The sequence below is a fragment of the Eupeodes corollae genome, chromosome 2, assembly GCF_945859685.1.
Source record: "Eupeodes corollae chromosome 2, idEupCoro1.1, whole genome shotgun sequence".
NCBI classification, from domain to species: Eukaryota; Metazoa; Arthropoda; class Insecta; order Diptera; family Syrphidae; genus Eupeodes; species Eupeodes corollae.
This window is the reverse complement of record NC_079148.1, coordinates 61,161,806-61,189,708: the sequence shown is the minus strand read 5'-3', so window position 1 is coordinate 61,189,708 and position 27,903 is coordinate 61,161,806. Positions and strand designations below refer to the sequence as shown.

At 35.1% G+C, this 27,903-nt stretch overlaps 1 protein-coding gene across 1 annotated transcript in view; it reads left to right on the top strand.

Annotated features, from left to right (window-relative positions):
• Positions 1-12,673, top strand: part of LOC129944277 (allatostatin-A receptor) — a 412,899-nt gene extending 400,226 nt beyond the window's left edge. The window contains exons 9-10 of the mRNA XM_056053612.1: positions 3,085-3,240; positions 10,809-12,673. Of these exons, the coding sequence (XP_055909587.1) occupies positions 3,085-3,240; positions 10,809-10,910 (258 nt within the window). The 3' untranslated portion in view covers positions 10,911-12,673. The remainder of the gene's footprint in view (positions 1-3,084; positions 3,241-10,808) is intronic.
• The last annotated feature ends 15,230 nt before the right edge of the window (positions 12,674-27,903 follow it).

The following is a 27,903-nucleotide window of genomic DNA, read 5'->3' as shown; positions in this document are numbered from 1 at the left end:
AGCCGAACGATCTGCCACAACGTCGAATTTTCAGTGAATGGCCCCTAGAAAAGTTGGCAGAAAATCCGATTTTTTATCGACAAATTTTGTTCAGCGATGAGGCTCATTTCTGGTTGAATGGCTACGTAAATAAGCAAAATTGCCGCATTTGGAGTGAAGAGCAACCAGAAGCCATTCAAGAACTGCCCATGCATCCCGAAAAATGCACTGTTTGGTGTGGTTTGTACGCTGGTGGAATCATTGGACCGTATTTTTTCAAAGATGCTGTTGGATGCAACGTTACGGTGAATGGCGATCGCTATCGTTCAATCCTAACAAACTTTTTGTTGCCAAAAATGGAAGAACTGAACTTGGTTGACATGTGGTTTCAACAAGATGGCGCTACATGCCACACAGCTCGCGATTCTATGGCCATTTTGAGGGAAAACTTCGGAGAACAATTCATCTCAAGGAATGGACCGGTAAGTTGGCCACCAAGATCATGCAATTTGACGACTTTAGACTATTTTTTGTGGGGCTACGTCAAGTCTAAAGTCTACGCAAATAAGCCAGCAACTATTCCAGCTTTGGAAGACAACATTTCCGAAGAAATTCGGGCTATTCCGGCCGAAATGCTCGAAAAAGTTACCCAAAATTGGACTTTCCGAATGGACCACCTAAGACGCAGCCGCGGTCAACATTTAAATGAAATTATCTTCAAAAAGTAAATGTCATGGACCAATCTAACGTTTCAAATAAAGAATCGATGAGATTTTGCAAATTTTATGCGTTTTTTTTTTAAAAAAAAGTTCCCAAGCTCTTAAAAAATCACCGTTTATATGCATTACGGCGTACAAACAGGTCGCAGGTTGCTAGTAGGACAACTGTCCCAAATCCTGTTTAGAAATCACGTCATTAAAAATGCATTGTTTTTAATTTGCAGAAAAATATTTGTAGAGTGTTTCCAAGAATAAAAATATGGCGTTATTTACGGGAGCCTTAAATAATTATATTTTAAGATTTGCGTAAAATATCTTGTCCACAAATTAGTGGAAATCAATTTCAAGTTCTGATTAAACTTAACCACAAACTTTTTTTCAAAATAAGATTCCTTCAAACCCCAAGAACAGAGGTCAATTTAAAAAAGTGGATTTAGTTCCTGCTAAGTGTGATAGATAGATGAAGATAGATTATTTCGAGAACTATTTCAAAATTAAAAATTTGTTAGTAAGATAAAAATAGAAGTTAAGATTGTACCCTAGGTACATAAAAGTTTTGTATTAGTTATGGAACACAACACAATTCAAGAGAAAGTCTGCTTCGTTTAGCGTATGTTGCAACTCCAGTTTTCCAAGACGTTGTTAAAAAATTCGGTCTGCAACTCACGGATTGTGTTGATGTCAATGGCTGTATGACTTTGATTCGTTTTCCAAATTCCCTGCTTCATAATTACCCTCAAAATAAGAGCAAGAGCACACATTTCTCAAACACCAGCTCTAAGGCAAATAAATGATATCGACTAGGCAGATGATAGCACGATTTGATAATTTATTGCATATGGCTTTCTATTCTGCATGAATCAGATGTTGTCCAAATATTTGGCTTTCAACGTAACGCTCACCATCGACTGATATGTTATTCCAAGCCTCATTGGATAAGAAAATTGATCTATAATCCGAAACAAGTTGTGGGTGCTTTGGCTTCTTGAAAATAAGCCCCAAATGCGGCAATTTTAAACTGCGAATGACATAACCAAGAGCATAGTCATTCAAGTTTAAATCGATTTGACCTTAAAAGCGAATAATCCAAGATCTTTTCCTCATGCTAGTTCTCAAAGTGGTTACTGTTGAGATCGATGGCTAGTTGATGTTTGCAAATTGAATCTCAAAATGTTGGCTACATCACCCACATTATGATCTATACGCAACAAGTCTCGCCAACTTTTTTTGGGGTATGCAACACAAACTTTAAAAATAAGTTTTGACTTTCTGTCGGTGTCAAAATATTCTTTTATTTAAAAGGCAAACCAATATATCCGCCCATTTAAAATTGTTATAAAAAATACTAGATAAAATCTTAATAGAGATAATCACCGATATTTGTCTTTTCCTATGGCAGCCAAAATCTCCTTATTTTAGATTGGTTTCTCAGGAAATGAAGTATTTATCTATAATAAGGATACTTTTAATCCTGTCTTCAAATGAACTTAATCAAATTCAATTCTTCTTCTTCATTTGAAGTGAAAAATTAAAACCACTCATATATCATAATCATGACATACTTCTGATTAAATCTCTTATTTAAAAGAACAATAGATGTTGATAGCTGAAAGTGATTAAATTAAATACTTTAAAGATTAAGTTACAATTAAAACCTTCAGGTACATCTAATTACAGGTCAAGAGTCATTTAATACCGTAAGACTCTCTGGTTTTCCGAGAATTAAAAACAAACTATTATATTGGTTACACGTACAAGTACCTCATAAAAAAAAGTTTCACCAACTCAAGAGTAACATTTTTGACAGAATGTTTTCAAAAACATACATACCATATATACACGAACTCTCAGTGTAAATTATTTTCAAAGCATTTACACTTAAAAACACAAAACCAAAACTAAAGGTATCAAAAAAGAATCATTTTAAAAACTTTGTCCTTTTGCAATGTGAACAACATTGTCACCTTCACCTATCACACCACACTTGATATTTTAAAATTGCTGGCTTTTCTAATGTCAAACATTACCGACAGTTAGGTGTAGCAACTATACTAACTTTTCCACATCTCGCACAGAACTTTATTACATATATACTATCTGTAAACCTGTGGGTATAGTTTTGAGAAACTTTGGTATTTTAAAACTTATTGTCAAACACACCAGACATATTTAAGTTGGGTCCTTTAAATGTTAAGAAACTTAGATTCCTTGAGTCCATCACTCCACCCACGACGCCGCACCGGCCGCCGGGCAGTTTGCTTATAAGTTTTAAATTATAGCCAAGGTAGTTCAGACCAATGAGGGGTATGAAATTCTTTAACAACTAACAAAGTACATTTTTTCTTTTTCAAAAAATTATGTTTCATTTGTTTTCTGTTTGTTTCAGGTGATACTTGTCCTGAAGGCGTTAAATTTATATGCCAGCACTCATGTTACTGTGATTCTACAAATCGTTTCACATGTCTTGGCCTACACAAATTCCTGCATAAATCCGATCCTGTACGCCTTTCTGTCGGATAACTTCCGAAAGGCATTTAGAAAGGTAAGTACATAGTTGAGTAACAAAAATAACAAACAAGTCCTGTCGTTTTTGTTTCAATTTGTTGATAGAGAAGTACATCTAATAAAAATGGATAAATCCTTAAAAGGATCCTTTTTCGATGTAAAGGACAAATAGGGAATACAAAATAATTTATAGGTGCACACTTTATCAAGGGATTTCGAAAAGAGAAGGGATTAATTAATTTAATTAATTTCTAAGAATGAAACCGTCTAATTAAACAGAGCGAAAGTACTTAAAATGTTTTGTTTTTTTTTTTCATGTTTTTATTACGGTCGCTAGGGACTTAAAATCTTTAAGTACGACCAATTGAGACAACAAGTAGATTTTGAAGTATAGCAATTATTTAAGATTATTGTCAATCATCTTATATTGAAATTGATACCATCACAGCAAAGGGTGGTGTTTTGAATAAAGTTCTCTCGGGGAAAGCGTAAAATTAAAAAACAAAACGCTGAAACTTTGTTGTGTCAATTAAAACAAAAATAAAAATAAGAACAATATTTTGGAAATCAATAATTCAATACAATACAATCAATCTGTGTTATTGTGTGAAGTATTTGATTAGGGATTTATCACTGACATTTATGAAAGCTTCAAGAAAAATGGCCCTAAGCACATCATTAGGGAAATTGAGACAAGCTCGAACTTAACACACATGGGACTAATGAATGCAATTAACTTTATTAGTGGCATATTGCTAACAAGAAAGAAGAGGTGGAAGGAGAAGCAGGCATATTAGTCATTTAAGCCATCAACAATAGTATTAAAAACAAATAAGAAGGACCAAAAAATCACTTGTAAAAAATAAAATGTACACTATGGCGTATACTTACTTTAAATATTTAATTTCTATATTTCCTCTTTTTTTGTTTCATTTGCATTCAAAATAAAATAATATTATAACAAGTGCGAGATGAAAGAACATGGCCTTATGGGACTCTAAAAATTCACCCCTTCGTCAATACTTGAAACTTCCATTTTATCAAATCACTATTTTCTTTAGTTTTATCAAATAATTTGAAAGAAAAAATGATTAATTAATTTCAATTGGATGCTTTAATTTTTGTTTGACATAATGACATGTACATGTCTAAAGTCTTGTAAATTAATTATTATCTCGGTCCGCAACATAATGAATTTCTTATTTTGGCTTATTTCACATGATGATGATTGTGTATTTGTCAATTTCATTTCCAGAGCAAAATATTGATTGTTTTGTCGTCTTGCGCCACATTTATTCGTTGATCTTTGTTGATGACCTCATTTTCTTCTACTAATTGATTTTTATTTATTTTGGTGATGGTGTTTTTTTTTTTGTTTAAGTATATATAAACACAGGAACTATTGGAATCAATTTCCTTTAATTCTTTGAATTAAAGAAAATTGTTGTAAGTGGCATCAATCAAATCACTTAGCTTATGAGGTAAAGAACTTAATGTCACTCAATCCACCGAAATATAGAAATCTTCAGGGGATATTTGCATCATAGCATGGAAAATAGGAAAGTTCATTCGAAGGGAAGTCTGTATTATTACTTGAAAAACAAAGACTAATTAGAGCTGCCTGCACAATTGTACAAACAATACTACTAATGATAATTAAAGTCTCTTATATTTCCACGGAAAACAGCTTTTCTTGAAGATTATGTCATTCAAAAAACTTCGGATATAAGCTCCTTCAACTAATTTTGTTAGAAATCCATTTTTAAAGTAGTATTTTTTGAAGATGTTTATTCTTTAATAAAAAAAATATGTAACTAGAAAACAAAAACGTCCCTTTTCGTGGTATATAATTATTCGTATTTTAAAAGTTTTGTTTCTAAAAATTTAAACCTATGAAATACAAATTTTTAAAGTTTTTTATTTTCTGCTCTGAAAGAAATTAAGACAGAAACTTTTTAAAATTGAGTCAAACATTTTCTTCTGGTTTAAATTGGAATTACAACTAGAACAAAAATAATCCAGAACTGTTGGAAATTGTGTCCGGCAGCAGAGAAAAGAAAACAATTAACAATTTAGTGAAACAAGTCTTAACATTGTTTTGGAAAAAGTCAGATTATTTCGCTGGATATTTTTAAATGCATATGTTCGAATTCGGCATCAGTCTCTTTTATGAAAAGTTTGTGCCTTCAGTTTTGACGAGTGACTCTCTTGTTAGCTTAGAAATTAAATTTCGGATCTTTCAATACAAATAGTATTATATAAATTCATATCAGAGAAACACAATATAAATGCTGGTGTGCCTCAGGGCTCTGTTCTGTCTCCTACACTCTTTCTTATTTTTATTAATGATCTCCCATCTGAAACTATTTATCCACTTACCTGCTATGCTGACGTATGTACTACCCTCAGCTTCTCATGTTGTTTGTAAGGTTCACAACCCTGTTCTCCGGAAATGAAACTTCAACTGACCTAGACAGCATTTTCAAATCTGTAATCAAAAATCGAATAGAATCTAATGCTTTGAAAATTCAATGCTGCTTTCTATTCAAATTTAATGGTGATTTTTTGTCGACATTTAAACATTGTTTTTGCATAGTTCCATTCAGGCAACTCAACTATAAGAATGATTTTTTAAAAGCTATAGGAAAATTTAAAAAAAAATATTTATTTGAATCGATAGTGCGGTCCATATAATTTAATGTTTATAAATTATTTCATGAAAATGTTGACCTTGACTGCGCCTCAAATGGTCCATCCACTTAGTCCAATTTTGACATGGTAGGTAGAAATGGTGATCTCAAGGCAACCTAGCCTGAGATCCAACTAGCGCTGTAGTCCACCGTTTTGATACCAAAAACTCGTTTGACTTTTGATTGAAAGGGATAGATTTATAGAGAAGCTTCATAGCGATTATGGTAGAGCCATTTTGTCGCATTGAGAAAAAAGATTAGGTCTCTAATCTTTGTCTCAGATAGCTCATCAAGTTCGTGAAAGAATGCTTTACCAAGTATTTCATTCTAGTGTTTGCCAAAACAGGACATTTGCAGAGGAAATCGATTATCGTTTCACTTTCTCTTTGGTCACTACAGCTACGGTAAAAGGTGTTGTAAGAGATACCCAACTTCTCTGCATGAACTCCTATAGGCCAATGTCCGATACAAACCGCAACAATCCTGGCTATGCCTTGCCTGCATAGAAGATCGTTTGTACGGGTTTTATTATAGGTTGGCCATATCTTCCTAGATATAATGCATTTGGGTAAATTGCTCCACCTTCGGTTTGATTCAGTTTGGTAGATAGAAAAGATTTTACCCTTCAAAGCACCAATAAGAGGAATGTTAACCGTTTCCGCAAGTGAGCTATGAAGGGCCGATCCTTGCCTGGCTAGCTCGTCAGATCGTTCATTTCCCACGATACCACTATGGCCCGGAACCCAGATCAGGGTGACACAGAGGTTAATATTCAGACTCGCAAACTCATCGCGACATTGCTGGAACAATTTAGATGAGGATATGGCCGAGTTAATGGCTTTGACAGCTGCCTTACTGTCTGTCAAGATAGCCGCATTTCGGTTTTGGCTTGGGTTTTTTTAAGTATCTTACATGCCTCCCTTATTGCCAGCTGTTTAGACTGAAAAACGCTAGCAAAGTCAGGAAGCCTAAAGTATTTGGCTACATTTAGGGACTCAGAAAAGATCCCATAACTAAAGCCGTCAGTAAAGATGGTTGTGTCGAAACCTATCGACACGATGTCATCCTCCCAATCTTCTCTCGATGGGAAAATAACCTTAAAACCCTTACTAAGGCTCAAAGTAGGAGTGCAGTAGTCAGTGTCTACCGAGACAATATCTGAGGGAATCAATTTCGTTATGTAGCTGTGACCATAAGGTTTTGACAACCAGCTGTTTGATTCCTTCAGCCTAATAGCGCTGCAGGAAACTATGTATTTAATAAAAAGTTCGATTGGTTTAAGATCCAAAATAACGTTTTGGGCGTCCGTTGGGCAAATACGCATGGCCCTTGTGGTGCCCACGCAAGCTGTTCTCTGAACCTTCTTTAGCTTATCAATATTATATGCTTTGCTAAGAACAGGCCACCACACAATCGATTTTTGACATACTCTTTCCAAGATTTCAGCCGGTATCTCGAAATATATGTTTCAATATTGTCTTCAAATGCGTAATTTAAAGCGACCTTGTTTGTATAGACATGAGCTTTAACATAGCCCCACAAAAAATAGTATAAAGGCGTTAAATCGCACGATCTAGGAAGTCAATTAACCGGTCCCGAATGTGAAATCAAATGTTCACAGAACTCGCCGCTCAATAAGTTCATTATTGCGCGAGCTGTGTGGCATTTGGCACCGTCTTGATGAAAACACATGTCATGCAAGTCAAGCTCTTGCATTTCTGGTGAAAAAAAGGATATCATCTCACGATCTCACGATAGCGGTCACCATACACAGTTACGTTACGATTCGCATCATCTTTGAAGAAGTACGGTCCAATGGTGCCACGAGCCCATAAACCGCACCAAATATTCACTCCAAAATCGACAGTTCTGCTTATTTATGTTCCCATTGACCCAAAATTGAGCTTCGTCGTTGAACACAATTAAATGGAGGAAACACCCGATGAACTTTCTTAAAAGAGCACGCATTTTGATAATAAAATTCAATAATTTGTAAGAGTTGTTCATTTGTAAGACGATTCACGGTTAAATTATAGACCAAACTGAAGATGTTTGACAGTAAAACAAAACACGAAACGTGTGTGTGTGTGATAATAGCTAAAAAATTACCTTTAATAATAATCGTGCCTCCAAGTAAATCCTCAATCCCAGCTCAGCTAAAGAGATTCATTCCTTAACCGTACTACACGAATGTGGAATGCTTTTACACGTTACGTTATTGCCATATTCAGGAATTAAAAACCAATGTGAAACAACAACCCCTTCCAAACACTCTTTCCCTTTCCTAATGCTCCATATGTGTTTTGTCATACTTGAGAGTGCCAGAAAATCAATGAAAATATTTTGGAAAATTTTCCAAATCTCTTAAACAACTTTTTAATTTAACTTTTTATATTAAAGGTTTGTAGCATTAGTTATAAAATTATAAGGCAACAGAAAAATATATTTTTCAATTTAGTTCTCATGGGTAAATAAATCGAACAATTTGTAATCCAATGCCAATCAATTCTTTTTAGTCAGAATTCTCTTCAAAGCGAAACGCAGTATTTTAAGAAGTATGGAACTTTGAAATGAAATTAAATGCATTTTTGAAATTGACATCAAATCTACATTATTTCAAAAATAATTCTTTGGCATTATAGTTCAAATATGTGTTTTTATAACATTACCACCTCAGACTGGTTCGGTCGTAGTCTTATCTGGAGATCCAACTTATTCTATGGCTTTTTCCAATATTTTTGGCCTTATATCGGCAAATACTCTGCGAATATTTTCCTTCAAGTGGTCAACCGTATTGCATAGTAGACTAGTGACTTCACATATCCTTACAGAAAATAATAAACAGCATCGACCTTTGTTGGAGGGCAATGCATGGGTCCATAACGTAGAGCTATGAGATTTCAAAACTTTTCCTTTACTAGACACAAACTGTGTGCCATGTTGCACCGTCTTTTTAAAACAACTGTTCCTGAACATCATGGTTCTCTAGTTGATAAACAAAAGACTCAGTAATCATATGTATCTCTATAAGAGTCACCATTGACTGTAAAGTTCTGTTCAGCATTGTTTTTAAAAATACACACCAATTATTCCCACTTTGTGGATTTAACGGTGTCTTAATAAAAACTTGAGGATTATCATCGCTCCAAATACGGCAGATTTTTTTAATTGGAGCATCAAATTACGCACAAGTGATATCTGCGTTAAATGATGACTGCACAGCCGGTCCCGATGGTATTCCCCCGATAGTACTAAAAAAGTGTAGTAATGCTTTAGTTGAACTCCTTACGTTCTTATTCAAACTTTCTCTAAAAACAGACCAATTTCCCAGCATATGGAAGAAGTCATTTCTCACACCAATTTTCAAGAAAGGTAACAAGTTGGATATAAGCAACTACATGCCCATTGCAAAGCTTTCTTGCATTCCTAAAGTATTTGAACAAGTTGTTTGTGAAAGTGTAGCAACATGGTTTTGTGAAAAAAAGATCAACCGTTATTAATCTCCTCACATTCTCAAACATATGATCAAACGCTTTAGAACAAGGTTTTGAAGTTGACTGTGTATACACTGACTTCTTTAAAGGTTTTGACCAACTAAGCCACGGAATTATTTTATTTAAACTCAAGGCCCTTGGTTTTCCACCATTTTTATTAGATTGGATTAAGACATAGCTTGAAAACAGATCATATGAGGTTAAATTTAGAAATTGTCATTCTGAACCTTTTGTTGCTCAATCTGATGTTACCCAGGGAAGCCATCATGGCCCTTTTCTGTTCATCCTGTCTATTAACGATGTATCGTCATATCTACGCTCAAGTGAACTTTTCATTTCTGCTAACGATATGAAGATTTTCAAAATAATAAAGTCCACCCATGATCGTGTTCTATTACAAGCCGACATTGATAGTTTCACATTTTGGTATGGGAAAAATAGCCTTTCACTCAACCCTTTAAAATGCCAGACGATAACTTTTACTAAAAAACTAATCAGTAACGTATTTGACTACTTTATATCACAGCAAAAACTGTGTCGTGACTTCACATTTAAAGATTTCTGTTCCAACTTAGAGTTTTATGCTTGGTTTTATAAAACCCTGGGCAAAGGAGTTCAATGATCCCTATGTTCCTCATTCTTTGTATAATTGCCATGTTCGTCCTCATCTTGAATATGCATCGCAGGTATGGACTCCCTATTACGAAATTCATAGAAAACGTATTGAATCAATTCAACACAATTTCATTCGCTTTGCCCTAAAAGGTCTTCCTTGGGAAGATCCCTATGATCTGCCTCCCTATGAACATCGTATTCTACTTCTTCAAATGCAATCTCTCCATCAAACGCGTGTTAATAATGACTTGGTATTTTTTTTATCAAATCATTAATGGTGAAATTGATGCAACTTATTTGCTTTCTTGTGTACATTTGAATTACCGAGGCTGAACTCATCACCTGCGTGCATTTAATTTTATACATGTTGACTTCCATAGAACTAACTATGGGAAGAATGAAGCTTTAAGTCGAATGAGCATTTTATATAACTTAAACAGTCATCGATAGATTTAAATTTAAATAAAATCAAGGTGGGATTAAAATCAATATTTAGAACCAATGCTCCACTATCGTAAACGTTCTCATTTTATTTTCTGTTCTGTAATAGTTAAATGGTTATTATGTTTTGTATTTTGTGCGTGTGTTAGGCTATAATTGTATTATTTTTTATTAACAACTAACACATGCACTTATGATGAGCCTCTGGTCGTAGTTTGACGATTGCTATAAGCTTACTACTTTCTGAAATACTGAAGTGAAAAAAAAAATATTCTTCTAAATCTAAAAAACATCTTACTTTAACATTTCGTCATTACTGTTTCAAAATTCGTTACTTACCATTAATTTTTCATATTTAATTTCAGATTGTATGGTGCGGCAGTCCTCCTCCGTTGTTGAATCCAAATCAAGTTACAAAAACAACAAGGACCACTGGAAATGGCACTTCAAATATCGATATGCTGTAAATGTCTTACATTTTTTTATACTCACAATATATAGAATACACTAAAACCTTTTTGTTTTGTATTTATTCATTTATTTTTCATATCATCCTCAATTTTATTTCCAATTTTCTATCCCCTTAAAGTTATTATTTAAACATTAAACTTGTAAAGCAAAAAAAAAACATTACCTTTTACTTCAAAACTCGATACGACCACAACAAAAACTATGACTTGAGAAATTCTTTGCTATAATAATAAATGTTTTTTAATAAATATCCTTTTCTGCGAGAGGAAATCGACAATGAAATTCCATTTCTAATCCTTCGTCCTTTAACTATAAACTCCGACCTAGAAAACAAATTAAATCATTTTTCATTCGCTTCAACATGATGCCAGCACAAAATGCTGAGTTTTTGTATGTTACAAAGTTATCGAACCGCATAAACGAGCAGAAAATGAATTGATGTTTTGAGGGAATATACATTTTCTATTTAAACTCAAAAACAGGATAAATGATGGAATTAATTTCCAATATATAAAATGCAATTTAAATTCTTGCATGTAGCAAAATCAATAGAACCGAACGTGCTTCTCGTCGGTCGGTCGAAGATAAAATGTTCCTTGTTGTAAAATCAAAAATGCTAACTAAAATACAAATAATATTTTTGAAGAAAATTCAAAAATTCTTTTAGTTCATAAATATACCTTACCTTCGAAAACATAGTATCAGTTTTGGAACAAGCACAGACTCACTTGTGGTCGGGAATGTTCAGTGCAGTAATTGATTTTTCATATCATAAATACCATATCATAGGTTTAATAGGAACTATTGATGGGAAGTTATAACGAGGACTGTTAAAATTGTTCCTTCTGCGTTTGAATTACAGAGAAACATAACTAACTTTCGTCTAGGTAGGTATGTCTAGGTTCTTGGAACGGAATCATACATTCTATTTTATTACGTACATATATATTTCTCGATATCATTTAAATGGCCTTTTGTTAAATTGAGTTGGAAAGTTTTATTCTCACCATCGAGGCTACAAGCATTTTGCCTAATCCTACTGAAAGTTGGTTTATAGGTAGGATGGGTGTCTTTAAGCTGGTTGATAAGCTGAGTTTATAGTCATGATAAAGCTTTGAGATAGTTTCATGAAGAACTTAGAAAATAAAGTTCAGAAATTCCAGTCAACAAAATTGTATCATATGAAGGGTTTTCGAAAATTTACATTACGTTTACATTTACATTACACACTACTCAGCGCATAAATGTACAGAGTAGAGAACACAGGACCTTGAGGCGCCTAGACTATGTAAGGTAAGAACACAAGACATTAATACAAGACAGAAGGACAGAAGAGAAAGAACACATGACAACAGCACGCGGTAGGTTTCCAGACGGTCCGCCATCTGTCTACTAACCACGCTCACTGATGCTTGATTTCGGTGATTGATGGGAACCGAAGCTTTATCAGTGGTTTTAGAAAATTTTATAAAGCCTTCAGTTTTCAAACATTTGCGTTGTAAAAATAGAATTTGTGATGTGATTCCTTGGATTTAAAGAACATTATCTACTCAAAAAGAGGACATTTTATTTCGATTATTGATAAATATTTTCTGAATAATTTTTGAACTGATAAACATTTTACGACCATTATTGGACGAAATTTTAATTTTAGTAATTTTTTCGAATTTTAAATCTCACGAAAATCAGTTTGGTGGAGTTTCCCAAAAAAATGAAGTTATTTTAACATTTTGACGGTTTGAATCTTTTTTTATTCTAAATCCTTTTAGATACTAGTTCTTCAAGTTTGCTCTAAGCCTTTCATAATTATCACTGCTGCTTGGTCTTATTTGGTTGTTTTTTTTTTTAATTAAAAAAAAAAAACACTCGCAAAACAGTGCAGTAGACTTTTCATTTGAATGGAAGGAGACCTTGCATGAGATTCCATAGTTTTGACTTTTTGATGAGTTCATAACATTATGTTGGCAGAATTAATAACCAAAGTTTTCGACGGACACCAAACTCAACATGAATTAATATCGCAAAAGTTCTTACTTACTTACTTACTTAAGGTGGCGCTACAGTCCTGTGTGAACTAAGGCCTCACCCAACAAACTTCTCCATCTAGCTCGGTCTCTAGCTAGATGTCTCCAGTTTCGCTCCAAGTTGGTTGAGGTCACCTTCCACTTGTGCGTTTCACCTGATCCGCGGTCTTCCTCTACTGCGCTGTCCTGTGTGTGTGGATTCGAAGACTTTCCGGGAGTTTTAGTTTCAATGCGCTCTACGTGACCCAGCCATCTTAGTCGTTGGACTTTTACCCTTCTGGCTAAGTCTACGTCGCTGTACAGCCCGTACAGCTCGTCATTATATCTTCTCCTCCAATCCCCTTCGATGCATACGGGACCATAGATCACACGAAGAACTTTTCTCTCGAACCGACCCAAGGTGCTTTCATCCACTTCTGCACCGTAAGCAACATTTTGGTCCCTCGAGAGATGACTTGACCACTCAATTGCTTTCTTAGTCCAAAGAAACAGCGGTTAGCAAGAGTTATTCTGCGTTTGATCTCAGCGCTGGTGTTGCCGCGAAAGATCTAACCTTTTTTTATTTATTGATGATTTTAACCATGAAGAATATTTGTGTAATACAGTTATGATCTACCCGTAGTAGTACCCGTGGCGTAATGGTTAGTGCGTTGGACTTTCATGTCTTGTTTTTGTTTTTGATTCCTGCTGTGCCATCTAAAGTTTTTGTTTGCGGTTAGAGCCTCTTGCGATGAATTGAAAAATCTCCAAAAGTTATTCTGGTCATGAAAAGTGCTTTCTCAAATAAGCCGGTTAAAAACTGTAGGTCCCCTCCATTCCTGAAAGTATTACTCGCACACAGGAATGGTTTAGAGTTGAAAGTCATTAGGCCTATAAATTTGTTCCAACGTAATTGTGTTTGTAGATCTTAGAATTTACAAGTTAAAGCTACTCAAAAAAAAAGGCTTTAACATGCCTGTTCCAAAAATTAGACAAATGAACAATAAAATAACCAAAAGCGATTATATCATTACTCTAAATTATTTAAAAAGAAGAATTAAATGGTACGGTAAGCTAACTTTTCTCAAAGCCAGAAAATCTATTATTGAGAGTTGATTTTCATCCTACTTTTGAGAAACAAAATTGCAAACTCAAAAAGCAAATGAATTTGTATGTTAACCTTTTTTGCTTTTTACCAATTCTAAAACGGATTCAAGAAATTAAATCTAAAAACACATGTTTTTTTTTTGCAAATTAGGAACAATCTTCTGTACTTATTTTAAATAGTGAATAAAAATAAGTATTGTAACATTTTTTTGAAATTATTTTATTTTTTTTTTAATTTTATTTAGAATCTGTTAAAATTTGTCAAGCTTTAAATCTCAGCTGCATTACTTGGTTATTGATTTCATAATTGATGATGATATAAATTCGACCAGAGCCGTAAATGTAGGATAAAGTTTATTATTTACTCAAATATTACTCTTTATTGATGTTTTGTAAACAAATGTTCTTTGTCTAATTTTAAAAAGTATTCTTTTGCTCCTCGCAGTATGCACAAATTTCTGCCAGTTTTGTTTCAAAACAAATTCTCCAAATTCTTCCATGCACCAGGCGCTCAGAGTGATTAAGAAGGTGACTGATTTTGTTTGTCAACAACACCCACCATATTGGTTACACCACTCATCAGTGTATTCAAATATAACCACAAAACTTTACCGTTGCAGAAGGGCGGAGCTTGTCTGCAAATTAGAAAGAAATTACTGTTGTTAGTCGCCATTGAAGTGGACATTTTTTTTTGTAAAAGAAAGAGGATTAGAGTTAAAAAAAGAAGAAAAGAAATTGATTGTGAAATAATTTTTTTAAGGGGGTAGCGTTCATTGCTCCTTATTCCTTACTTCGTAAATGATTCACACATTCCAAGCGAAATATTACCAATTCCAATTAATTTTTCCATTTCTACCAGGCGATCATGATAAACAGTAGGCATGTTTCAGTTGAACGCTTTCTTGTTGTCTTCACCTTCTTCTTCTTAAGCCAATGAAAGATAAGGTCCGCCTTCTAACTGTCCCAAGTTTGTTAAATATGATGGAATCTAAAAATAGTAATGAGAAAGAAGACAAAATCATATAGGTACTCATATATGTAGATAAACAGATAAAAATGTCTTTCGAGAAAGACATAATTTGAGAGAAACATCTTCTTCTTGTTTTTTTCTAATTAGTGATGAGCACATTTGCATACGTTACTTTTTCTCAAACAAACTAATCGTTACTTTTTGAAACAACAAGAATGTAATATGCAGTAATTTTCTGAAATATGTTTTTTTTCTTAATAGTTGTTCCAATATTGAGAAAAATGACTGTAACATTTTCTCAGTTACTTCTTTTCGAAAAAAATCGACATTAAAAAAACAAAAACAATGAAATTAAAAAAAAGTAAATTCGATACTTTTATTTCGATAAACACTTTAAAATTTCGCAATTCCAACAATGAATGTTAACAATAATTGTTATCTGAATTTGTTTAATAGAAATAAGTTGAATCATTTTTCACAGATGAAAGTTCGTCGATACTCAATAAAAAATGTGATAGTCACTTAACAGCGTAGCCGATTCGAGCCCTGTTCTTTTTATAAGTTTTAGATGTCTACTTCAACGACGAAACACAGCCAAATTTATTGCAAAAATTCAAAAGCGTCCATTTATACTCGTACCAGGCAATCATGAAAAAGAGTAGGAAGAACATTCTCTTTTAAGTTTTTTTTTGCTTCTGTTCTACTTCTGCTAGTAGAAAAGTTAGGCTCCACCCTCTAACTGTCTTAATTCTATACAATTTAAAAGGAACAAGAATGATAAATTATTATCAATGTATTGACAGAGGCATTGACTAGTGCTGCAAAAAATTGTAAAATTAGATAATATCGATTTTACTATTTGACTAAATCGATTTCGATAAATAAAAAGGAAATAAAAAATGGTATGGACGGATCTTAACAATTCTTTGTGTGCAAATCTCAATAGAAAAACGTTTTTAAAAAAATGTTGACAAATTACTTGGATCATGTATAGAGTCAACAAATTGTAACAACAAACAAGGCGCCTTTCATTTATTTACTCGATTGTGAATTATAGAACCTATAGTAGATTTCATTGTTTCTAATAAAACACCTCGATATTTTTAGACTTAGTTCCTCGAATAGTATCAAGTATTGTAGAAAGTTTATTTTTGTTTCAAACTATGGAGGAAAGCAACTTTATTTAAAAAAACATCTCAAGAATAGATTCATGTAAATCTTTTGTTTTGATGTAAACTAAACTTTCTTAAAAGAATTATTTTAGTCCTGTCTAATACTGGAAATTTTGATCACATCTCATTCTATTTTTATGTTCTTTAGTCCTAATCTAAACGTTTCAGAGTTATGGTATACGTCAAGGCCGTTCTTAGTTTCTTTTTTTTTCCTTGAATTTTTGTTAAAATACGTATGTGGGTATATTGGATCATTTTTGAAAAGCTGTTATTTGTGTTTCGTTAGATTTAGGATTTTCATTTTAGAAGTTTGACTTTCAAGAAGAAATAAAACGCATATAATTTAATGTTATAGCCAAGAATTTTGGCCTTAATAAAAACATAAGGGACTACCATAATTTATTAAAAATGATTTCAGGCAAGCGGTCTCAGCGTCGGATTTAAATAATTTCCAGTTGGAAGGCCTATTTTTGTATCAATATGGCAACAATAACGCGCCGAATATTCTCTTTCACGGTGACAATTGAATCGGTTATTTAAGAAACAACAAAGTCAGCTTTTCACAATTTTTTTTTTTGCAAATTTCTCATTTTTGAAAAGTTATTCGTCTTTTGAAGAGATACTACACATTTTTTGACAGAAGTAAAGATAAAAAGCACTTTTTTTAACGATGTGCTGAAAAAATACTACATCTAAGACGGGCTAATAACTTCTATTCGACCATTAAGACAATTACGGAAAAATTACAGTTGGATGATTTATAAACTATTGGCGGAATATGTATTGACTACATGCAAAATCTTCAAATCCCATGTATGCCTGTACAGAAAACCCTCTACTTAAGGCAACTTACTCTTAGCGTATTTGGTATACACGATCTTCGAGACAACACCGCCACTTTTTTTGTTGGACCGCTGGAAAGGGCCCGAATGAAGTGTGCTCTTTTTTAAATAAATTTTTTGAAAGTAGCATGAAGGATGTCCAGGAGTTGCCTATTTTTTCAGATGGGTGTAGTGGTCAAAATAAAAACCACACAGTGATAAGATTTTTGTTATCTTTAGTAGCTTTAAAAAAACTTTAAGATTATTGAACAGTATTTTCCTTTACGAGGACATTCCTTTTTACCATGTGATAGAGACTTCGCAAGCCCTTGCTTATCCCTCTGGAAAGGTGTCAATGTATATTAAGAAGATGAATGACATAATAAAACTTAAATCGTATCTACCAGGAGACGGGGAAATGCCTCCTTCACTGTGAATCAATTTTTTTTGCAAATATGGCTTATTTGGTGCTCTTGTTGATGGCTCTGAATGGAAATAAATCCTCGTTATGGTTCTGATAAATGAAAGTAGATTGTGGTTTTCTTTGGTTTGATTATATGTGTGAACAATGGCCACCACCATTTCTTACCCTTTATTTTGATTATGTAATTGTTCACAAATTGGTCATGAAGATCGATCCCACCCATAACCTTATTGTGTGCCACTAATGGTTTTGGCTGTGGAATGATAACCCCCGCTTTTACTACTGCTGACCATCTTTTGACTCTTCCAAGAGGTTCGAGGGTGTCGTAGTTTGTTGCAACTGTAACAACAGCATTTTAATTGTCGAATTTGTGATGAAATTAACCACGGTTGGCCTTCATTACCGTCTTCAAGGATTTCAATGGACATTTTTTTGTTCTATTGACACGAACCGTACCTGTTGCGCGAAATCCTTTTTTGCGTAACGTAGCCATAAGGTCATGTCTGGTAAAATAATTGTCAAAAAAACGATGTAGTCACTTGTACTTTTAAGTACTCAAAGTAAATCAAGCACCACTCGAGATCCAAGTGGTAAACACTTATTTCTTAGAATTACATTTTTGGCACCGCAATATATTATGTATGTCAAAGTTGTAGCAAAGTCCATCGCCACTGCACAACATCCACTCCTTACTAGTTGGTGCATGCTTCTAACCAACTTATCTTCAGCTGCTTTAAAGAGCTCGGCATACAAGCCATCCGCTCAAGCGGCTTTATTAGACTTCAGCTTAGATATGGCAATCTTTACTTCGTCTAAGTCGGGAGGACGGGATTGTTGGCTTTCGTCGTCTATATTGAATGGATCATCCTGCATGCCAGCGGAATTCAGTTCGTCGTCGCCGTTATACAGTATGCGGAAGTAGTCCTTCCATATCCTCAGCATTGACTACGGTTCCACTATGATGTTTCCACTTTCGTCTTTGCAGCCTTCGGTTCTAATTTTATGTACCTGTGAATTTCGTTTCACCTGTTCATAAAACTTTCGAACCTCATTCCTGCTTTTATACCTCTCAACATCTTCGACCGCACGCTTCTCATGCATTCTCTTTTTCCTTCTGAGAAGTCGGTGTTCCTCTCGCCTCTTCTGCTGATTGCATCTTGGCACTGTTGCCACTGGTTTTCGATACATTGTGTTGGCGGCAGAGAACTTCGAGAGTTCCTTGTAACTCGGTCGGAAAAGGATTTGGCGATCTCTGGCAATTGTAGCCGTTCGACGTTGTACCTTCTCCCAGCACCTCCCTGTTTTGCCTTGGGTCTGGAAATCCGAAGTGCTACCTTGGCTACAAGGAGGTAGGGGGCCGAGTCGATGTAAGCTCCTCGCGTGGCTGGGAGCGTGTCTGGCGTCGATCGCAATATGCTCAATCTGGTTGACGGTAGATTGATATGGAGAAGTCAAAGTTCCTTTGAGGTGTGGAAAACGCGTACTGGCTACCATGACGTTTCACCCCGCAGCAAAATCTATGACCCTAAATCAGTTGTCAGAAGTGTTGTCGTGCAGGCTTTTCTTCCCGATTATTCCACCAAAGATGTCTTCCCTTCCTAGCTTGGCATTAAAATCGCCCAGGACTATTTTAATATCGTAGCTAGGTTACTGCTCATATGTTTTGTCTAAGAGCTCGAAGAACATATCTTTGGTGTTGTAGTCTTTCTCATCTGTGGGGGCGTGCGCGCATATCAGGCTTATGTTGCCAAATTTAGCCTTGATGCGTATGGTCATGAGGCGCTCATTGATGCACCTATAGCTCAAGACTTCTTGCCTAAGTCTGGCTCCAATGACGAAGCCGCATCCAACTAAGCGCTGTTGGTTTTCGTGGTAGCAATCACCATAGTAAATATCGCAGTTTTTCATCCTCTTTTTGCCCGGCCCATCCCATCGTATTTCCTGGATGGCGGTGATATCTGCTTTATATCGTTCTAGGGCCTCCGCTAATTCTTCGGCCGCACGTGGTCTGTTAAGGGACCTAACATTCCACGTGCATATCCGAAGTTCGTTGTCCTTTATTCGTTTGCGTTGGTTGTCAACAGTAAATCCGTCCGTATCCGCGGCTTGTTGGTGCTTCGCAACTATGAAGGCTTTTACGTGGCTAGGAAGTCACCCCGACGCACAACCCCCAACCTGGAGGGCCAGATCCAAAGTATAACTTCAAGGATGGGGAGCCGGATAAAACCGCTCCTTACAGGCCTGGGCTCCGAATAAGTCGAAGAAGCCCTATAAGGTGTTCACTAAGTAGTTCAACCTTACTGGAACTGTAGACGCCACCGTTGATTCCATCTCAGGAATTCCTCCGCTGCCGACTGGATTAGGAGAGGTGCCTTAGTGGAAACACCTCTCCCCACCTCTCTCGTTTGCTGCCCCCAACAACTTTCCACTGGGGTTGGAACCCAATCTCCAGTTGAGGTACTAGGCACCCGATGTTAACCACGGGGAGGTGAGAGTAGGAGTTGATAGACAGAGGTTGGTTTTGAGAAAAACCTGTGGACGCTTGTGTCCTCTTGAATGCACATGTCTACCATTTGAACATCCATGTCGTTAGCCATCCTCACATAAATCTTCCTCGTCCGTTTGTATATCAACATCCGGTGGAATAACCACTACATCTACTTCATAACCATCATCTAGAATATCATCAACAGCCATGAAGAGATTTGCGTAGCGCCTACCATAAAAACTTTTGCAGTTCATTGATGAAAAAGCCATTTATCTGCAAATTCCGTGAGAAAAAAAATTAGCACGGTTTTGGCCAGTGTACTCAGTTGAGTACAACACTTTTGTAGACCACTAACCAGGAGCAAAAAACAATTTTCGTAATGTGAATTATTTACAATGTTGATCCTTGGTAAAAAATGTATTTAACAGAACTGGTAATTCAGAAATTTGCCAAAACTGTAAATTTTACTAACCTTTTACTTTGGCAAGGACACAAAACAGTTTTTTTTTTTTTTGACAAGAGGAAATCTTCAAAGGACACTTGGCAGTATTCGACACCAAGTAGTGTGGGACTCTTAACCACTAAAACCACCTTTTCATCAGGATTAATCTTGAAGGATCGACTTCCGATTTTTCTTTCTTAATTCTGTACAATCACTTTGGGGGAAGTTTCAACTTTTAATACTTTCCCATGTTTTTTTAGACCATAAGCTCATGAGGCTTGGTTCTTCTTAATCTCCGAACATGGTTTCTTATATTCAAGACGGACTCCCTTTCAGAATTAGTATGACTTTGCAGTCTCTGGTTCTGCGATAAAGCGTATTTTTTAACAACTTCTGTAACCATTTCTATTTGTAAGTCACGATGTAGATCGGTATTTCTTATGTACCAAGGTGCATTAACTATTCCTCGAAGGACTTTGTTTTGGAATTTTTGGATGATTTTGGTATTTGTTTTGTTTGTACAGCACCATACTTCGATTTCATAGGTCCAAACAGGCTTTAGTACTTGATTATACAGCATTATTTTGTTTTGGATTGATAATCAGAGTTGCTACCAAGCAACTAGTACATTTTTCTATATTTCAAGTTTAGTTCTTCTCTTTTCTTTTTGATGTGCTCTTTCCACTTAAGCTTTGCATCCAAAGTCATTCCAAGGTATTTGGCCGTATTGGCGTAAGTTACAGCTTGATTTTAAATGATTAATAAAATATTGTCTATCTTTTTATTTGTAAAGTTTATATGTGAAGATTTTGTTTCATTGAGTTTAATACGCCGTTTTTCGGTCCAAGCTCTCAATGTGTCGACGGCATTTTGTAGTTTTACTGCTGCCTTAGAGACACATTTGTCGGGTACCAAAATTGCGTTATCAACTGCCAAAGTAGCCATTATGGTGTGTTTACCAACTGGAATATCCCTTGCGTATAGTAAATACAGGGTAGGACCTAGGACACTTCCTTGTGGTACACCGGCTTCTATTTTCTTCAATTCCGAGTATTCTTGATCGTACCTACCTACTGGAGTTTTATGAAGGCTTTCAATGGCATTTCTTTCATAACCTAAGCAGTAATTAGATCGTAACCTGGTGATTTTGTATTTTATAGTTGATGTAAACACATACTTTTTATTTCTTTAAGTCTTACAATTGGTATTTCACTTTCATCTATCTTATCAACAAACTGTAAGCTATTTTCAACCGCGTTTGATGAGTATGGCTTAAAAACATTCGCAAGATGTTCAGCGAAAAGGTTAGCTTTTTGTTTCGGGTTACCGATCCATTTCGCATCTTGAGATTTCAAGGGCGAGTTTTGTAACTGCGGTCTTTTCAGGCGCTTGGCTGCTTTCCATAGCGAAAAATCGGTGGATGTATCAGTCGTTAAATTCGTTAGGAATGTACTGAGTGACTCATTTTTGAATTTGTAAATTTGGTTTTTAAGATTGTTGCTTATACGGTTAGACGTTGTTTTATCATCTGGAAATCTAGTATTTTGCCATTTTCTTCGAGCTCTTCTTTTCTTTATTATCAACTCTCTTATCTTTAAAGGATATTTTATTTCAGTTTGTCTCCTATAAGAAAATTTAAGAGTACTTTCTTCAGCGGCCTGTTGCACATCAGCAATAAATTGTTCCACTTAATAGTCAATTTGCTCTATTGTATCCATGGGAGATCTTAAAGTTGAGGCCCCTGACACCGACTTTTGGTAGTCAATTTTAATGATTTCGACTCGTTGTTGGCTCGTATATCTTTCTATCATGAAATGACAAACCTATCTAAAGAGGAATGCCAAAAGATCGGAAAGAAATATAGCGTCGTTTGCTGTCCCAGGCACTCTACTTTTGTAGCGTCCCTGTAGAAAAACCCTGTATAAAAGTATTGTCTTTAAATCATAGAATTTTAGAAATACTAGGGTAAAAACAACACCTGGCCTTTGGAGGAGGGATAAGGATTAACGAAAGGAGACAGTTAGAAGCTCATTTAGAAGTTGCTCGAGTTGAAGAAACAAACTAATTAGAATACTCCTCATATCACATGACGATAAAAGAGGTTTAACGTAATTCAAGACGTGATAAGCGTAGTTAGATCAAGAAGCAGGAGAAGACGCAAAAAGGTGCAACAGTTAAACAGTTATTCTTGATCGTACCTTACTCTAAACAATCGGTCTGAGATGTACGATTTTAATATTTTCAAAAACTTTTGCCATAATTGGTATAAGCGAAACAGCTTGAAACAAAAAACACAAAGCCCAAAAATTGACCAAATAACTTCAAAATAGCTTTCAACGTCAAAGAAATTACTCATAATGTCAAAGCCTACTATTCGAGTAAAATTAAACTGAAATTTTCAAAAATACTGTACTCAATTGAGTGCAGTAGCAGCTAATGGATTAAATGTAAATGATTGTATCCAATTGAAGTGAAGGCTATGCACTCCTGTCCCTTTTCGTCCGTCACAATCTTCCCCATCCAATTACAATTAATAAACCCACCTTACTTACCTCGTACCCTGAACACCACCCTATATTCCAAACAAAATTGTAAGAATGATTTTTAAGAACATTTTTATTTATCATTTTATTACAAAACTGTATTCCAAAATTCCCATACCTTTATATTAATTTTTTTAAAAAATATATAAATTATTATTATTATTTTTAATTTCCAATGCAATTTACTTAAATTTATTTTTAACTGCACTTTTATTTCAGCTTTTAACAAAACACACTGCACGATACTTTCGGTTTTTGTACATTTTGTAAAGTAATTTTAACATTAAATTAAAAACAAAACAAATGCATACATATATTGTAAATAAAAAACAAAAACAAATTAAAAAGATTATCCTAAGGTGCGAAGAAGGTTTTATAAAAAAACAGAATGTTTTGAGATTGATGAAAGTTTTTTTTACCTATATTCATGTTAGATAAAAATAAAAATACAAACAAAAATTATTAAAAAAACAGACATAAATATTTACAATAAAATAAATATATCAATTTTTACACAATTATAAAAAAAAGTTAGAAGTTACTAAAATAAAAATATATACATAGTTTTTAACAAGTAGGTTAAATAAACAAAATTAAAAAATTATAGTTTTTAAAGTAACCACTTTCTCTCTTAGAGCCCCAAGAGAAATGAAGTTGCTATATTTATTTTTTTATAAATTAGATTTGTATATTATTTTCTTATGATTTTAAATATTAATTATAAAATTTTAAATTTAATGAATATCGTTCCAAATAAACAAAATGTATATTATAAAAGTATTTAAATATAAGATTTAACAACAAATACTGTAAAACTTGCATCAACTTTAAGCAGCAAAAATCTACATCATAATTGTTTTTAGATTAAACAAAAAAACAAAATAAACAAAATAGTAAATTAGTAAAATAAATAAATAAAACAAAAAACATTAAATAGGTACCTTATCAAATATTGTTAAATATACTTCTAAGAAAACAACAGAAACGAATTGTGAATGTAGACAAAAATATATATATATAAATTTAAACAATATAATTACCACTGAATTTGAAGTCTAAAAATTATATAGACTTACTAATTCTAGCTAAAAGTATAAACTAAACACTAAATATACAAACAAAACAACATAACATATTGTAATACAGGGTGTGTACATAAATAAAGAAAGATAAATAAATAAACTAACAGAAAAAATATTGCAAATAAAATTAAATTAAATTAAACAAAAAACTATAGCAACAGTATGACTTTTATTAGAATAAGTGTTTTAATTAATGCATAAGAAATAGTTATTATATGTTTTTAATAAATATGATGCGAACAAATTTAAGGACCATTACACTTTTGATTCAAACAAAAAAGAACTTAAACTAAATGACAAGCAAATTAAAAAAAAACACCCGTTTGCAAACTAATTATTATTATGATTATAATTAAATGTGTTAATTTGATATTATGCGCTTGGCAAAAGTAGAATATCAATTTATATTTTGGTTTCATTACGCCGTATTTGGCTAAGTATGACATTGAATGTGTTGTTAGGTTATGTGAAGTAAGGTGTAAGATTGTTTTATTTTGAATTAATAAATGAATAAAGCAAAATTATTTGTAATTACTAAAATGTTGAGTATTTTTTTATTTGGAAAGGAAAGCTGTCACAGGTTTGTGTAGAGAGTTGCCAACTTAACAGATATAACTATGAAAGTTTATTCTTATAAAGAATTTACTCTTGCCACCTTAATAGACATGAAGGTGCTTTTAACAATGTCCTTACAGAATCCATAGAAGAATCGCTCGTTAAGTTCGGTGTAGAAGACTTCATTCGAGAATGGATTATTTCCATGCTCAGCCTCTCTAGGCAATACAATCGCAACAAAACACGTGAGTAGGGGAACACCCCAGGGTGGTGTTCTTTCGCCTCTTCTATGGCTTCTGGTCATGGATACAATTCTCGTTAAATTAGATATGTGGAGTGAAGGCGGTAGCCTACGCGGATGATTTGGTGCTATTGGTATCAGGAAAGTACACCTCTGTGATTAGTGAAATCATATGGAGTCAGCTTTGGAGAAAGTAAGCAACTGGGCCACGAGTTGCATGGACTAGGAGTTAACCAAAGTAAAATTGAACTTTTGCTCTTTACCACCAAATCTAAAGTACCGCCCTTCACGCTACCGCAACTCAACGGTCAAATCCTATCATTGTCTTCCAGTGCAAAATATTTGGGAGTTATACTCGACCCTAAACTAAACTGGGAACTAAATATTGAAGTACGGGTTAAGAAGGCCTGTGTTGCCTTCTACGCCTGCAGCAAAACTTTCGGCAAAAAGTGGAGACTTCAGTCGGAGATGATTTTATGGACGTACACAGCTTTAGTACGTCCAATCTTAATATATGTCAATTGTGTGGTGACCAGCTCTTAGCAAAGCCTATAATATTGATAAGCTTAAGAAGGTTCAGAGAACAGCTTGCGTGGGCACCACAGGGGCCATGCGTACTTGCCCAACGGACGCGTTAAACGTTATTTTGGATCTTCTACCAATCGACCTTTTTATTAAATACATAGTTTCCTGCAGCGCTATTAGGCTGAAGGAATCAAACAGCTGGTTGTCAAAACCTTATGGTCACAGCAACACAACGAAATTGATTCCCTCAGATATTATCTCGGTGGACACTGACTACTGCACTCCTACTTTGAACCCTTATAAGGGTTTTAAGGTTATTTTCCCATCGAGAGAAGATTGGGAGGATGACATCGTGTCAATAGGTTTCGACACAACCATCTTTACTGACGGCTCAAAAATGGAGTGCGGAGTTAGTTCTGGGATCTTTTCTGAGTTCCTAAATGTAGCCAAATCCTGACTTTGCCGGCGTTTTTCAGGCTGAACTGCTGGCAATAAGGGAGGCATGTAAGATACTTAAACAAAACCCAAACCAAAACCGAAATGTGGCTATCTTTACAGACAGTCAGGCAGCTGTCAAAGCCATTAACTCGGCCATATCCTCATCAAAATTGGTCCAGCAATGTCGCGATGAGCTTGCGAGCCTGAATATAAACCTCGGCGTCACCCTGATATGTGTTCCGGGCCAAAGTGGTATCGTGGGAAATGAACGGGCTGACGAGCTAGCCAGGCAAGGATAGGCCCTTAATAGCTCACTTGCGGAAATGGTTAACATTCCTCTTGGTGCTATGAAGGGTAAAATATTTTCTATCTACCAAACTGAATCAAACCGAAGGTGGAGCAATTTACCCAACTGCATTATATCTAAGAAGATATGGCCCACCTATAACAAAAACTGTACAAACGATCTTTTATGCAGGCCAAGGCAAGACATAGCCAGAATTGTTGCGGTTTGTACCGGACATTGGCCCATAGGAGTTCATGCAGAGAAGTTGGGTATCTCTTACAACACCTTTTGCCGTAGCTGTAGTGTTCAAAGAGAAAGTGAAACCATAATCCATTTCCTCTGCAAATGTCCTGCTTTGGCAAATACCAGAATGAAATGCTTTAGAAAAGCATTCTTGCAAGAACTCGATGAACTATCTGAGACAAAGATTAGAGACCTAATCTTTTTTCTCAATGCGACAAAATGGCTCTAACACATTGGAACTTAGGCTACGTTGCCTCGAGATCGCCATTTCTACCTACCTACCATGAAAGTTTATACAACATTTACCTATAAATCCAAAACGTGAAAGTGTTTTTGTCTTGGGTAGTGTTTATGTGTTTTCACACTCCATACTTAGAACATGGAGTTCAAGTTTAAAATTAGTGTCAAATTAGAGGTAATTTTGTAGTGAAAACAATATTGTAAGGGTTGTACCTCCAAGGTGGTCGGTTATTCTTGGCAACCGCAAATTTTATAGAACTGAAGAGTGCATTTTTCATTTTTTTTGGTCTGCCCAGACTTAAGGGGTTATGAATACCCTTAGGGTGACTTCGGGCATTATGGCATGGTTAGGTTATAGTGGCTGTCCAAGACGGAAACGGACACACTTAAGCCAGTTTAATGGCCCATTGTGATACTACATGCATCTTGAGGCTTCCTCCTAAGCTCAATGGAACCAGCTTGAGTCAATTACGAAACGTGAGAGGCTGATTATACCGATATGATTTAGATCGTTAAAGAAGAATTTTACTATGTAATTCTTTCGTTTTCGAGCTAGGGGCATGTGCAGAGAAGATGAAGAACCGTTTCTTCCTCTTCCTCGTCCATACAGCTTCTGGAAAAGTCATTTGAGAATACGCCTAGTCTCGTGGGGCGCTTTCCTATTAGACAGTGTCTGGTTATGACACCTATTATCGAGTTTATATGCGATCTGCTTAGAGAGAGCAAGCACCTTGAACGTTTTAAATCCAGTGTTGGTCAGATGTTTTTTGTGACCTGACACGTGGTGATGTTGTTCCACCTGGTGCCTGCCCTCCTCACAGCGTCTTGCATTAGCAGCAGTTTACAAATAGCGATTGGTATGCCAGTATTAGTCAAACGTGGTAGGATGGGCTGTACTGTACCGTTCCTGGCGAGTTCATCTGCCTTACAGTTACCTGGAATGTCTCTATGGCCCGGCACCCAGCAAAGGTGAATATTAAACTGTTGGGCCATCTCCATTAGAGATGATCGACAGTTATGGACTGTTATAGAGTTTGTAGAGATAGAGTCCAGAGATTTGATAGCGGCCAGGCTGTCAAAGAAAATACGGATATCAGATGTTGATATCACGTTTTCTTTAAGCCAAGACAAGACTTCCTTAATCGCCAAAAGTTCCGCCTGGAACAAGCTACAATGATTGGGAAGGCGGAATGAGAGACTCAATTTCAGTCGTTTAGAGTACACACCTTCACCAACCCCTTTTTTGGTTCTTGAGCCATCTGTGTAAAAATGGATTGACTCATCCTTCAAGAATGTCCTATCCTCCCAAAAAGATCTGGTAGGTATAGAAATCTGGAAGTTTCTGTCGAATTGTAGTTGGGGGATGGTGTAGTCTGTGTGCTTTGGAATTGATTCTAAGTACCTTAGAA